Below are 12,520 nucleotides of genomic sequence, written 5' to 3'. Positions count from 1 at the left end.
TAATGAAATATAACTAAGACATAGTCAATATTTTACATAGGTTTGCCGTATAATGTTATTTTTTATTACTTAGCGACACGATCGAATGGTGCAATTTTGAGTTTTTTAAAGCAACGAGCTGGCTTGAAATTTTAATTAAAAAAAAAACAATGATGCAGCTTTACTTAACTTCAAAACCAAGCCCGTAACTCCTTTATTTTGATAAAAAATCTATATAAAGATTTGAGACACCTAAATTTGAACTACGACTATGGATTGCATACCTGAAATACATCGTACATGGAATTTCTGAACATGCTTGTTATTTAAAATGTACCAGACTATATGTCATACAAAATTATTTTAGGCTCTATATTGTTAATTCAACAACAACAAAAATGCTTGTAGGAGCCAAGTTGAATAATGTTTATTTTCATTCAATTTGATTTGAATTATTAATTTAGAAATTAGTTTCATATAAAAATTATTACTTTGTGCAAGCCCGTCCACCACCCACTCATCAGATACTACCACTAAACAGCAATGCTTACAATTGTTACCAGTGTTCTGATTAGAAGGGTAAATGAGCACGTGTAATTACATACAAGAGGACCATAACATCTTAATTCCCAAGATATGAGGAACTATATTTATATTTTTTACGACGCCAAAATCTATGACCTGGTGACCATAGACTTACCATGCGGTGGGACCAACCCTCAAAAACATTTTATAAAAAATAAATAAAGCGTAAAAAAATTAAAACAAAAACGTGTTTTCTTGAATACATTTATTATTATGAAATTTATTGTCACAGAGTATAAAAATATTAAAAGTTACAATACAACACATAAATCGAAATTGTACATAAAAAATATATCTGAAATACTTTCAAATATAAAATTAAAATGATTTGGCTGTGTCAACCTTCCAAGGCAGATATTTTTCATGCAGATATCGATTTCAATATCTTTAACATTTAAATGGGAGTAGTACTGTGTAAATTGTTATTTAACACCTTTAAGATAAATAAGTGTTTGTCATCTTCTCCCTCTGGGGGTTATATCGGGGAGTAGATAAAATACTCCCAAGGGATTCTCGTACCTTCATTTGTTAACGCGTTGAGTTAATTTTAATGTTTATTTTTTATTATAATACTGTTCAAAAAACTTATACATAAATGAATGCATATTCTTGTGGGTAAATTTGGCACAATTTTTAATTGATTTGGAAGACGTTAGCACAAACTTGGATATAAATTAAATCAATTGCTTACATTTAAAAAAAAAATAGCTTATAGTTTACAACAGTTTCATGCAAAATAGACTTTTTATAACTGGAAGACTGAAACGATCTTCTATATAGTATTTTTTATGTATATAATTAATTTCATTTATATTTATAAATTATTTAAATATAAAAATAACCGTATACCATTTTTATTATACAGCGAAATATAAGAGTAATATGCGTAGAGTTGCGTTTTATATTAAAAATATGGATATATAATATAAAAATCCGGTTATAAACTTCGTCATGGTTACATTCAGACAAATTAACTTTATATTAGTAAATATTATGCATCGTTGTATTATCACAATTTTATTAGTAATTTAATTGACACGGGGAAACTGATACAGCAATAATATTTTATAAGAAATCACCTTTCACACGTCTGGTCGAGCTACCGGTTGCGGCTACCGGCCACAGATTACCTTTTCTCGGCGTCGGTTTGATTCAAGTAGCTGCTCGAACCCTGCCAGCTGAACGAGCTGTCTGTGTCTCCGTCCTCGTTCGATTTCTGTTTATCGGTGTGATAGGAATTAGGTCTATTTTCCTTTGCATACGACCTCGGCCGTTCTAGGAAGGAGTGGCTGAGTCTGGATACATCGAAGTGGTAGCCGGCGTTTGATGGTTTTCGAACTTCGTGTAAATACTTCCAAGTGTGGCTGTCCGCCCCGTACTCTTCAGATTTCGGACTGTAGAGCCACTCTGTAAAATAAAATGAGTAACCTTGAATATGACAGTTTCAACCGTAGGCTTAGAGTAGATGTTCATTATATAGTGTGAAAACCGAGCGTGTAATCTTTTATATACCTAAGATGACTGTATTATTATATTTTATATGCAGTATATGATTTAACAAAGTTATTGAACTCCTTCCCAAATTAGTTTTACAATTAGTCCTCTGCTCAAAGTTTGCCTGGAGGATAACAGAGAAGAGAGAGAGAGAGATGGAGATTAGTAAATGTTAATCCTTATGTATAATTTACTTTTTAGTATTGGTGCATTAAAGCATAAATAAATAGATGACGTCACCCCAGCCATGTTCAACTTCATTATAAATAAACAACATATTTTTTTTTATTTTATACAACTATTGAACATGGTATTCAGCCATCTTCAAATCATATATAATAAAAATATCATATATTTTGTTAAATACGAACTTTTTATTTTGTACTTTCGAACGATTTTAATATATTATTTCATTTAGTGTATAAGAAGTGTGGGTTATTGTATTGATAGTATTTACTGACTATTAATAGGAGGACCACAGACATACCTCCATTGGAGACTTTCTCGATGGCCGAGAGCAAGAAGTCCTTGTCCTTGGCCTGCAGCTGCAGCATGCGTCGCAGCAGGCGCGCCATGGACTGCTGCGCGCCGGAGCGAGCGCGCACGATGTACACCGACACGCTGCACACGCACGCGGATTGGAACACAAGCGACAGTCGTGGCGCGTACGTACACGGCCGACGGTACGAGCCGAGAGGTAGGGGCGTACCAGAGCGCCAGCAGCGCGAAGGCGACGGCGCCGGGGCGCGACACGAAGAGCAGCGCGCGGCGCAGCGGGGCGCGCGCCGACAGCCGCAGCACGCCCTCCGACAGCACGCCCAGCGCGCTCGCGTAGCGCCGGAACGGCCCGCAGTGCGGCGACGGCGACCTGCGCGCACGGGTATATATGTTTTGTTAGCGATTAGATTTTATGTAAGGGTGAGCATACGACTTCGTTTCGACACATATGAGACATTAGTTTCACCGTTGAAGGAACGTACTGAGTAAATTTACTTAATAACAAATGACGACTCGTAGACGACAATATTAACATTTGAAGCTTACATTTTTAATAATCTGTAGTTGTTTATATAACGTTTTAAAACTTATATGGAAGTGACATCGTTATATGCTTGTTTTCAAAGTAGAGTACAGGGACTTGGACAACAAGACTTTGGGCCGTGACAATCCCCTGGGACATATAGCGGCCGGTGCGGTGGCGGTGCGGTGGCGGTGCGGTGGCGGTGCGGTGGCGGTGCGGTGGCGGTGCGGTGGCGGTGCGGTGGCGGTGCGGTGGCGGTGCGGTGGCGCGACCGACCTGAGGAACAGCGAGCCGAGCGCGAAGAGCGTGGCGAACAGCGACAGCGTGACCAGCATCAGCAGCACCGTCTGCGCCTGCGCCGCGCGCCACACCTGCGCGCATTTTCATATTACGATCATTTTGACATACAAGTTTTCAAGTGAATCTCCTGCGCAATAAATCAACCAATCTCTTGTACTATAAACATGTACGTCAACATGGCACCCCAATATTATATATAATGAAACCTATATATGGCATGTCAATAAATACCAGATGATGAAATAAAAAAATCTTCGTGAACTTTCGGGGACAATACCGAACTTCCAAATATACAGGGGAAAAGACAAACATACGGGGAACCTCCTTTTTTTTAAGTCGTCTACAAAACCAAGTGAGTTTAACATTGGTTAACATCAGTAGTTTTTAAAATCAAATAAAAATCTTCGCTCTTTCAAGGTCAAATTTACCTGAGTTTCGTCTGTGTGTTCATGCATGATCCATACCTTTTTACCAGTCTGACAGGCGCGCAGAGCGCTCTCCCGCTTCACGTAGAACAGCAGCAGGAACTTGATGGTGACGGCGACCACCAGTAGCGGCGAGAACAGCATGCCGAACCACAGCACCGACTGGTTGTAGATGAGCGTCAGCGAGTTGTACGCGATGTTGAACTCCGGCGCCGTCTTCACTACGTTGAAGCTGGAGGCAAGAGTTAAAAAGGGAATGCTATGCGTGACTATATAAATATTGAAGTCCGAAATGAAACGATGAATTATGAAAATTGGGAAATGATGCCAGATCTTGTGACTGCAGATCTCGAGGTTCCGGTTCTTTCTTAAAATCCTCAGCAGCCTAGACATTTCTTAATGGCTACCAACACACCTGCAAGCCCCCCGGTGTTGCAGATGTCCACGGGCGGTGGTAGTCACTTTCCATCAGGTGAGTCTCTAAATTTGCCGACTATTCCATGAAAAAAAAAGGAGAGCCCGAAGTTTTGCCTCCGACGCGTTTAGTCAATCTTTCCTACAAATTCTCTTCGATCGTGTCGGTCAGCATCCCATCCGAGCGTGTGTGAATTTAGAGCGCGACTGCACATACACTTCGCACGCATTTACGCACTTTTTTCACCCTGTGCAGCTGAGAACGGCCACCGATCCCACAGTACGTCAAGAGGACACCATGTTCGGATCTATATTTTTGTATAAAGAATAACTTAGTCTATGTCTATTTACGTTTTAAAACAGGCCATTATTTATTTAATAAACTCACTTGAACATCAGTCCACGGATGAATTCAATGGCCGGCAACAGCAGCAGCGACACCGGTATATCCAACATCACCAGCCGGTACCCCTCCTGGCCCACGCGGTTCTCCCAGCACTGGACCACCAATGGAATTGCGAAAACATAAAAAATACATTAATGCTTTTAGAAACTGTGTTTTTCTGTAATCGTGAATTAAATACATACGCGGACTTGCAAATGGGCCATCTGATGGTAAGTGGTCTCCAACGCCCATTGACAATAGCGCTATAAGAAATGTTACTTATTACTTAAATCGCCATTGTACGACCAACCATAGAGTCCCTTGTGTAGTTACACTGGCTCACTCATCCTCCAAACAGGAACAAAACAATATACAACTTGGCCATAGAACATATGATGGGTGGTACCTATCCAGACGGGCTTGCACAAAACCCTACCAGCAAGTATTCCAAATATTCAGTACAAACAACACGCACCGGCATGTCCGAACGTGCCCAAAACACCAGCAGAAGGATGAGCGTCCCGATGTCTAGAAGCCAAGTCCTGGCCAACGTCACGTAGAAGGCTGTCCGAGCTTCGTAGAACTCCAATCTGAACGGACATCACAATCGTCGAGCATCACGAGAGTTAGGCTCGTCGTTGTTAAGATAATAATAATAATAATAAAGCCTTTTTTATTTCCTATAGTGTTACCATGTTTTATAATTTTTTCTTAAATCTATGTTAGTGTTGTTTAGTGAATAATTCTAAAGTTTTTTATTTTTTTAAAACTATACTATAGGAACCACTTCGTAGGCCTCCTCCAATTCTTTCAATTTTTTCCTATTCTGTGCTGATTTTTTTTTTATTTTGTTGTTAAGATACGTGGTCACTATTAGCACGAAAGAAGTATTGCGTACGAAGCGTTGCCTGATATTTTGATTTTTAGCATCAATAAAGACAGACAAAAACGTCACCAGATTCGGTTTAGTCAAAATATATATGCTTTTTTTTTTTTGATAATAGTAAAGCAAGAATTATTAACTTTTTATTTATAATTTATTTTAAAAATGTTTCCCTCGTCACTTAAATTTTTTTATATAATATTTTAAATTAACATGGTTATTTTTATTACTATAAGTATTTGAAACGGGACCATGTTTTTTATTTTTATTTGGTGGAGCTCGAAATTTCGACATTATCTACGAATGTCTTGTTCACGAGACTGAAAGTTTTTTTGTTCTATTACACATATTACGTGTCACTAAATAAAAAATATATATATTCATTTCTACCTGAATGTTTCTAAACAGATAGTATGGTCACTCCATGGATAGACATTAAAAAAGCAGTTTAACAGATATGCGTAACCAATTCCAGTAAGTACAAAAATACAAAATTCATTCATTCATGCTGGAGTAAATACAAAATTCAGACTTACGTATTCCATACGATTTGCTAAAAACTCTGCTATATTATGCACTAAACACAGTTCTTGATTAATATATATTCATTAATTTAAAATTTCCTACCAAGAAGAGAGAGAGAGAGAGAGACAGAGAGAGAGTCAATAGATAATTTAGAAAAAATATATAAAAAAGGACAGAGATTAAAAATCAAAATGAACTCACTTAACAATAAAATTAAGCAGGACCGGGCAGACCGCAGCCACGGCCGTGACGATCAATGATATGTAGATCTCCCTGTGGTCCGTGAACGTGTCCACACTGAGCAGCAGCCAGAGACCGTACTGCACTCCAAATATCAACCCTAATACGATAGTCGTAATGACTACGTTCGTTGAGCGCCGGCCGAATCTTACCCAGAAGGAGGCCGCTTCTTTCTTTCGGTTCTGTTCGTTCAGGAGCTCCTGGCGATAGTGTTCACGTGAAAACAAATTGTATCTTGTAAAGGTCGAGGCAAAGCGAAGCACCCCTTTTCTGTTTAAGAGGAAGCTTTCTCAGCTCGGCTTAGGTTTCAGTTAAATGCCAGGTTTGGAATTTCAAATTAGAATTGATTGATTTTTATTTTAGTGAAAATCTAGTTCCATGTTATTAAGCGTACAAGTCTCGAAGAACGTTTTAATGCTTTCTCGACACTAATAATACCCCCCTCCCCTCTGACTCTGATGAGATGTGAGATATATTGAGATTAAGATATACTAGTTAAGACTTCTAAGAACGTATTCTAGAATCACGGTTAGAAAATTGAACAATAAAGTATTTAATAGGATTCTTATTATTGTTTATTCTGATTCAGTCCACGGAAACTCACGTATGATCTCGGGACCAACATGTCCATGTAAATTTCAGTAAAATCACCAATAATAAAAAATAATAAGATATTTGGTGAGTCTTCTCTCACCCTTAAGTGAGATTGGGTAAGGTTCGCCTTGATTCTCCCTCTATAGTCGCCAGGAAGAGGAATAGGAACATGTCCAGCGGGGTCGCGTGAGGATGTGGCGGGTGCGGGAAGGGGGGTTGTCAGAGTTTACGACTACGTCACTAGTATAGGAGCTCGTCTCCACCGACGGGACGTCGGGCGCGCGGGGCGTGAGCTGCGAGGACACCGACCCGGAACTCGTGGGCGAGCGCGCGCGCGGCGAGCGCGGCGGCGCGCGGCGAGGCCACGCCGAAGTCCCAGCCGCAGAACAGCTTGGCCGCCAGCCGCGCGCGCACGCCGCCGCCGCCGCCGCCGCCCGCCGGCTCGATGAAGTGCCGCCGGTACGAGTCCGCCGTGCTGCGGACGTCGGGCGTCAGTCGCGGCGCCGGTCGCGCGTGCGCGGCGGGCGCGGCGGGCGCGCACTCACCGGTAGCACAGCACGCCGAAGAACAGCAGGTACGCGCAGCCCATCGTGAAGAAGTACGCGAAGGCCATGTCGTACCGCAGCGGCCCCGCGCTCGTGTCGCCGTCGTGGTAGTGCCCGTAGAGCAGCGGGGTGTCCTCCAACTCGCCCTGGGTACCGTTTGATCTTCGATGAACGTTTTATTCTATTTACCAATTATCATCAATTTCGCCCGTTTGACGTTTTGCCCGAAATTATTATTTGTAAGGATTGCATTTTTGTGAATCACTCGTTGTTCGTTTTAAAATCCTCTCAAACTGTGACAGTGATCAGAGCTCGTCGATCTAATTAGGATCGATTCGATCGGCCTTTATATAGCAGTACAATAAAAATATATATTTGGCAATAGAGTAACTAATGATTTAATTAATACCAGTAGTAAAAATATATATCTAGTGCAAAGCTTACCGTTCCGCTGATGAAGTCCAAGAAACTTATACCGGAAGTTCCATTCCTGCCACCGGTATGCAGAGCTTGGGGCACCACGACAAAGGAAATCAGCAAAATGGACAGCAGCAAGTTGAGGCCGAATAGCCATCTTAAGAGATGGAAGTAGGAGCCAACGGCGGAACCTAAGTGGCCCTCGATGTTTCTGATTGACTCGTACCATAATTCAATTGAGAATATGAAGTCACGAAAACTGTCACGTGACTGAAAAACATTGTAATATAACATAAATGGAAACGAAACAAAAATTGTACGATTATGTGATTCTAAGTTAACCCGTTTTAAAAAACACCAAATTAACTAAACATAAGTTTAGAAAAACGATAATTATGTTATTCTGATGGCCGATTTCGACCTGCAATACCATATTTAAAATGAGACTAGTTGGCTAAGTTTGAATTTGTTTTCAGAGCGTATTGTAAAGCAGGTCCATTACCGTCGTAATCCAACGGGACGGCACAAAACACTGAAGTGCTGCTGCTGAGATTTTGTCAGAAAAACACATTTTATTAGTCTTTAAGTATTCTTGGAATTAAATTCAAGGTTAAATTTAATTCCAACAACTCTAAATGTACGACATCATGAGCTGGCCATTGGATCGACGAGGCAGTCAAGCACAATAATAATACACAAGAGCTCACAGGATATTTTAGAATATATATCATTACTAATATGGCTAACCTTTTTCCAAGTAAAACTGATCCGATATTTCATCCTCTTGAAAACCGAAATAGGCCTTTGTTTTGACCGTAGACTAACCGAGGCTGAAAGTTTCGCCCGAACATTCCTCTTCATCGTCAACCCTTGGGGTAGATCCCGTAGTGCCTCTCTGAAAAAACAAAAGCAAAAGCTCTTGAGATAATTACACTTAATTATTATTTTTACAACAACAATAAACAACAAAAACACTATAAACATTTAGAAGAGTTTTTTCGCCCTTGAGTTTCAAGAGTTCAAAGAAACTTGTTGAATGAAGCAATTAGATGACATTTTATAACCTTCTCAGTTCTTCAGAGAGTGGATTATCTTCCATTAACTGATGGTGCTGTTCCATTTCGCGCACGATAATATCCACCTGCTTATCGGCGGCATCAGGCGCATCAGACATTGAAGCTTCGAGTAACGCATTGTGTTCGCTGTTAGCACGCCTTAATCTTAACGTACCTGCTGGTAAAAAGTTTGCGATGAAATATGAACATTCACTTGGGTAACTTCCGGATTTAGACAGAGAAAGCAGCGCAATATTCTTTAGAACTGTATCGTTGGTTGGTGGCAGGCTTAAAGAGGCCAGGTCTAACCAATAAAAAAAAAATGTTGAGATGTTTTGTCGAAAATTATCAGTAACAGTCCGTAGTGTAGGTTTGTACACAAACTTGCCTAGGTAAGAACGTAAGGCTATTAGTTCTGTGCCTGAAATCTTTTACGTGTCGTGTTTTCCTACCCATCGAAATATAAGAGTAAGATAATAGTGTCCTCTATACTATGTCCCACGCAAATAGTTACACCCTTATCCCTTAAGGATGACCATCGTAGCCGAAATCGGTCAAGAGAACATCATCAATATAGTCTGTAGGACCAAGGATGATACAGAGACATACATGACAATGTACTTGTAACGATGAATTTAACCGCGTCGTTTAATTTAATGAATTTAAATTAACTACTACGTATATGAATTACTTTATTCATACTAAAAATTCGGACCAAACAATTAGTACTAGAATATTTACCTAATATTTCGTTCTCATCCACATCATACAATGGATTCATTGTCCATAAATTAACTAGATACGTTTTTTTACCTTTAGCTTAAGTATAACGAAAAAAAAACAATTTTAATAAATGTAATTGGTTAATTTTGAAATCACTTATTAGTTTTTACAAAATTTCCACATTACAACACAAAAAACTCGCTACAAACTAAACTGAATCATATGTTCACGTAACTTCACATGAAACTTAATTAGACCTCGTTAAGGTAGCGTCGTATTATCACCAGTACTGCATTCAAAGTCTCACATTCATCAGTTTTAACTTTGAGATCGTTATAAAAACTCAACTCAACATTTATTATAGTTTTATTAGCATTTATAACTTATGTTATAATGTCGTTATGCATAAACATTAGAAAAACTTGACTGGCCGAAACTATGTCAGGCTGTATAAATAAGATTTCGTTATAACCTCGCAATCTTGCGTAAGTTACAGCTTTAGTTCCTCCAAATTTTTTTTTCATTATTTAGAATACACGGACTGCCAAATGGGCCTGACGGTAAGTCTACCACCCATAGACATTGGTGCTGTAAGAAATATTAAGAATTCCTTACATGACCAATGAACCGCAAACCTGTATGATCACCTTGGGTACTAAGATGTTATGTCACTTGTGCATTTAGTCACATTGTTTTACTCCTCCTTCATTCTGGAAGACAACAATTAATGCTGGAAAACAACAATACAAAGTATCGCTGTTTGGCAATAGACTATATAGACTACATACCCAGACAGGCATGAATAAAGAAAAGTGTATACATGATACACACAATGATAAATTCCTAATTGTTAGTGTGCTCTAAAGTAGTTGGAAATCATTTACATAACATACAATACATTATGTACAATAATTTAAAGCAATTGAAAATGATTAAGTATAAAATAAGATTTTTTGTAGGTGATATAGCATCAGATGTTATTTAGTAAAATATTGTTTTTACTGTATTGTATCATAGAAATATATATACTCATACATTTTATTATTTTAATATAAAAATTCACTAAAAAATGTAGAAACATTAAATATCATTTGTTGCTTTTTTGTATTCTATTTATTTCAATACATAAAATTATATGAGGCGACCTTTTGTTGGTGGGTTGATTGCCCATAAGTGATTGATACATTACCATGCATGTAAATTGGTCAATGTTGTGCAGACATGACAACCAATAAAAACAAAAATAAAAGTTATGTATATGTAAAAGATAATAGCACAGTGGTTTTATCTTTTATGAAATAAAAAAAATCTAACGAAATGCCTTTAAAATATTATGTATGTATATAAAATTAACATCACTATGCAAATGTTAATAGAACAATTATTTTATCTTTTAAATATTAAAAACTTTTATTTATGCCAATGGCTTACAACCTTTCTCCAAAACATGGTCCTGTTGATGTATGCACTAAATTGTCTAAATCGTCCTAATACACCTAGTGATTGAGATTGGTTGGCTCTATCCTACTCTAAGTTCGTTAAGCTATAAACATTTGGAAGATGAAATTCTTGATTAAGCATACAAGATTAAAAGAAATAGAACATAATATTTATATTGAACTCACTGTGTGCTACTTTACGAGAGGGCATAAAGTTGACTGCGGCCTGTCTGGCTACATTGTTACGGAGTGTGAATGTCCTCCTCATACTAGCAGGCTTCAGTTCTATGCCTTCCATGTCATCCTCCATAGTTCTATATAACCATAAATATATTAACCAAATATTATTAGTAGTTACTAATAATATTTGGTTATGGTATGTTTAGTTAGTTTAATTATGTAGACAATCTGAGTTTTATATATACAACTAATAAAAATAACATTTGAACAATGTGAATTTCATCTCAGTCAGTTTAAAAGTGGGTACCATTTATTCATCAAATGTCAAATTAATTTCGTATTAAAAGTCATTAATGTTAACTTATTGAGCAGGTACTTATTGTGCAGTTTTTCGATATCTATTTTTATTTGTTGACTTACTTTAGTTTTTAGTTATGACTCACTTCGGAAAATAATATTTAAAAAAGCACTTGTCTATTTACAGTATAGTACAAAAACAAATTTATATCATTTGAATATTGCTTATAATTATTATCACACTGATGATCTTCGATAAGATAACATTTCTATGAAAAGATAAAAATATATAAAAAATAAATAGCTTGTAAATAATTTATTTTATTTTAAAAAGTAAGCAATTCCAATTTGTTTATTGTATTTGACATTGTCATATTGTAATTTGACGTCAAAGAATATACAATCACTACATTTGACGTCTCATTGAAAAAGTTAGCGCTGAAGAGCGTTGGATACAATTTGCGATGACCTACAGGACATATAATATTAGAATAGAAAATAGAAATAGCAAAATTAGCTTAGGGGCTCATTGATCTGCCTAAAAGTATCTGAATTCTTGTTTGACGAAACTTAAAGTGAACTTGATAATTAGTACTGAAATTAAACTTTATAATACACTACCTAAAAAAAATAAAATGTTGTGTTCTTTTGTAGTGCTTACTACACTACCTAAAACAAAATAAAATGTTGTGTTCTTTTGTAGTGTTTACTGTGCTACTAAAACCTACCCTAAGCGGAGTTAAAAATTTTCCATACGAAAATCTTGAATCCACGACTGGTTTTGTTTTTAATTATTATTTTATCGACACAATAAAAATCTCATTAGCAATCGCTAAAAAGAGTCTTTAGTAATAAGTTATTAATACTCGATTAAGTAATGGCTGTATTATTAAAGATGATAGTATTTTAATATAGATTTTTTTACAAAACATGTTCTTCGATTGTTAGTATTTATTTTATAATAAAGATATATTATTAGGATACTAAATTCTAATGTAATCTTTCGGCATTATGTTAAA

At 37.3% G+C, this 12,520-nt stretch overlaps 1 protein-coding gene across 2 annotated transcripts; it reads right to left on the bottom strand.

Moving 5' to 3' along the window:
* Positions 1-796: 796 nt before the first annotated feature.
* Positions 797-11,858, bottom strand: LOC125065657 (transmembrane channel-like protein 3). 2 transcript variants are annotated; one of them, XM_047673412.1, is made up of 15 exons: positions 11,625-11,858; positions 11,211-11,338; positions 8,872-9,040; positions 8,555-8,702; positions 7,835-8,077; positions 7,391-7,536; positions 7,155-7,320; positions 6,213-6,451; positions 5,079-5,193; positions 4,607-4,716; positions 3,844-4,036; positions 3,356-3,450; positions 2,768-2,926; positions 2,546-2,679; positions 797-1,971 (listed from the first exon to the last, which is right to left on the bottom strand). In XM_047673412.1, the coding sequence occupies exons 2-15, from the start codon at positions 11,332-11,334 to the stop codon at positions 1,691-1,693; spliced, it is 2,322 nt and encodes a 773-aa protein (XP_047529368.1). In that variant the 5' UTR covers positions 11,335-11,338; positions 11,625-11,858; the 3' UTR covers positions 797-1,690. The 2 variants fall into 2 exon arrangements, with proteins under 2 accessions (XP_047529368.1, XP_047529369.1); XM_047673413.1 differs by having other exon boundaries at positions 8,872-9,037.
* Positions 11,859-12,520: the final 662 nt, after the last annotated feature.

The sequence above is a fragment of the Vanessa atalanta genome, chromosome 8 (genome assembly GCF_905147765.1).
Source record: "Vanessa atalanta chromosome 8, ilVanAtal1.2, whole genome shotgun sequence".
In the NCBI taxonomy this organism is placed as follows: Eukaryota; Metazoa; Arthropoda; class Insecta; order Lepidoptera; family Nymphalidae; genus Vanessa; species Vanessa atalanta.
This window is presented reverse-complemented; position numbering and strand designations above follow the sequence as displayed.

Coding starts and splice junctions, on each gene's coding strand:
- LOC125065657 (XM_047673412.1), bottom strand. CDS start 11,334: ATGGAGGATGACATGGAAGGCATAGAACTGAAGCCTGCTAGTATGAGG. Junction 4,037..4,606: donor ATCCGTGGACTGATGTTCAA/GTGAGTTTATTA, acceptor TCTTGCCTCCAG/CTTCAACGTAGTGAAGACGG. Junction 3,451..3,843: donor CCTGTCAGACTGGTAAAAAG/GTATGGATCATG, acceptor AAATGCGCGCAG/GTGTGGCGCGCGGCGCAGGC.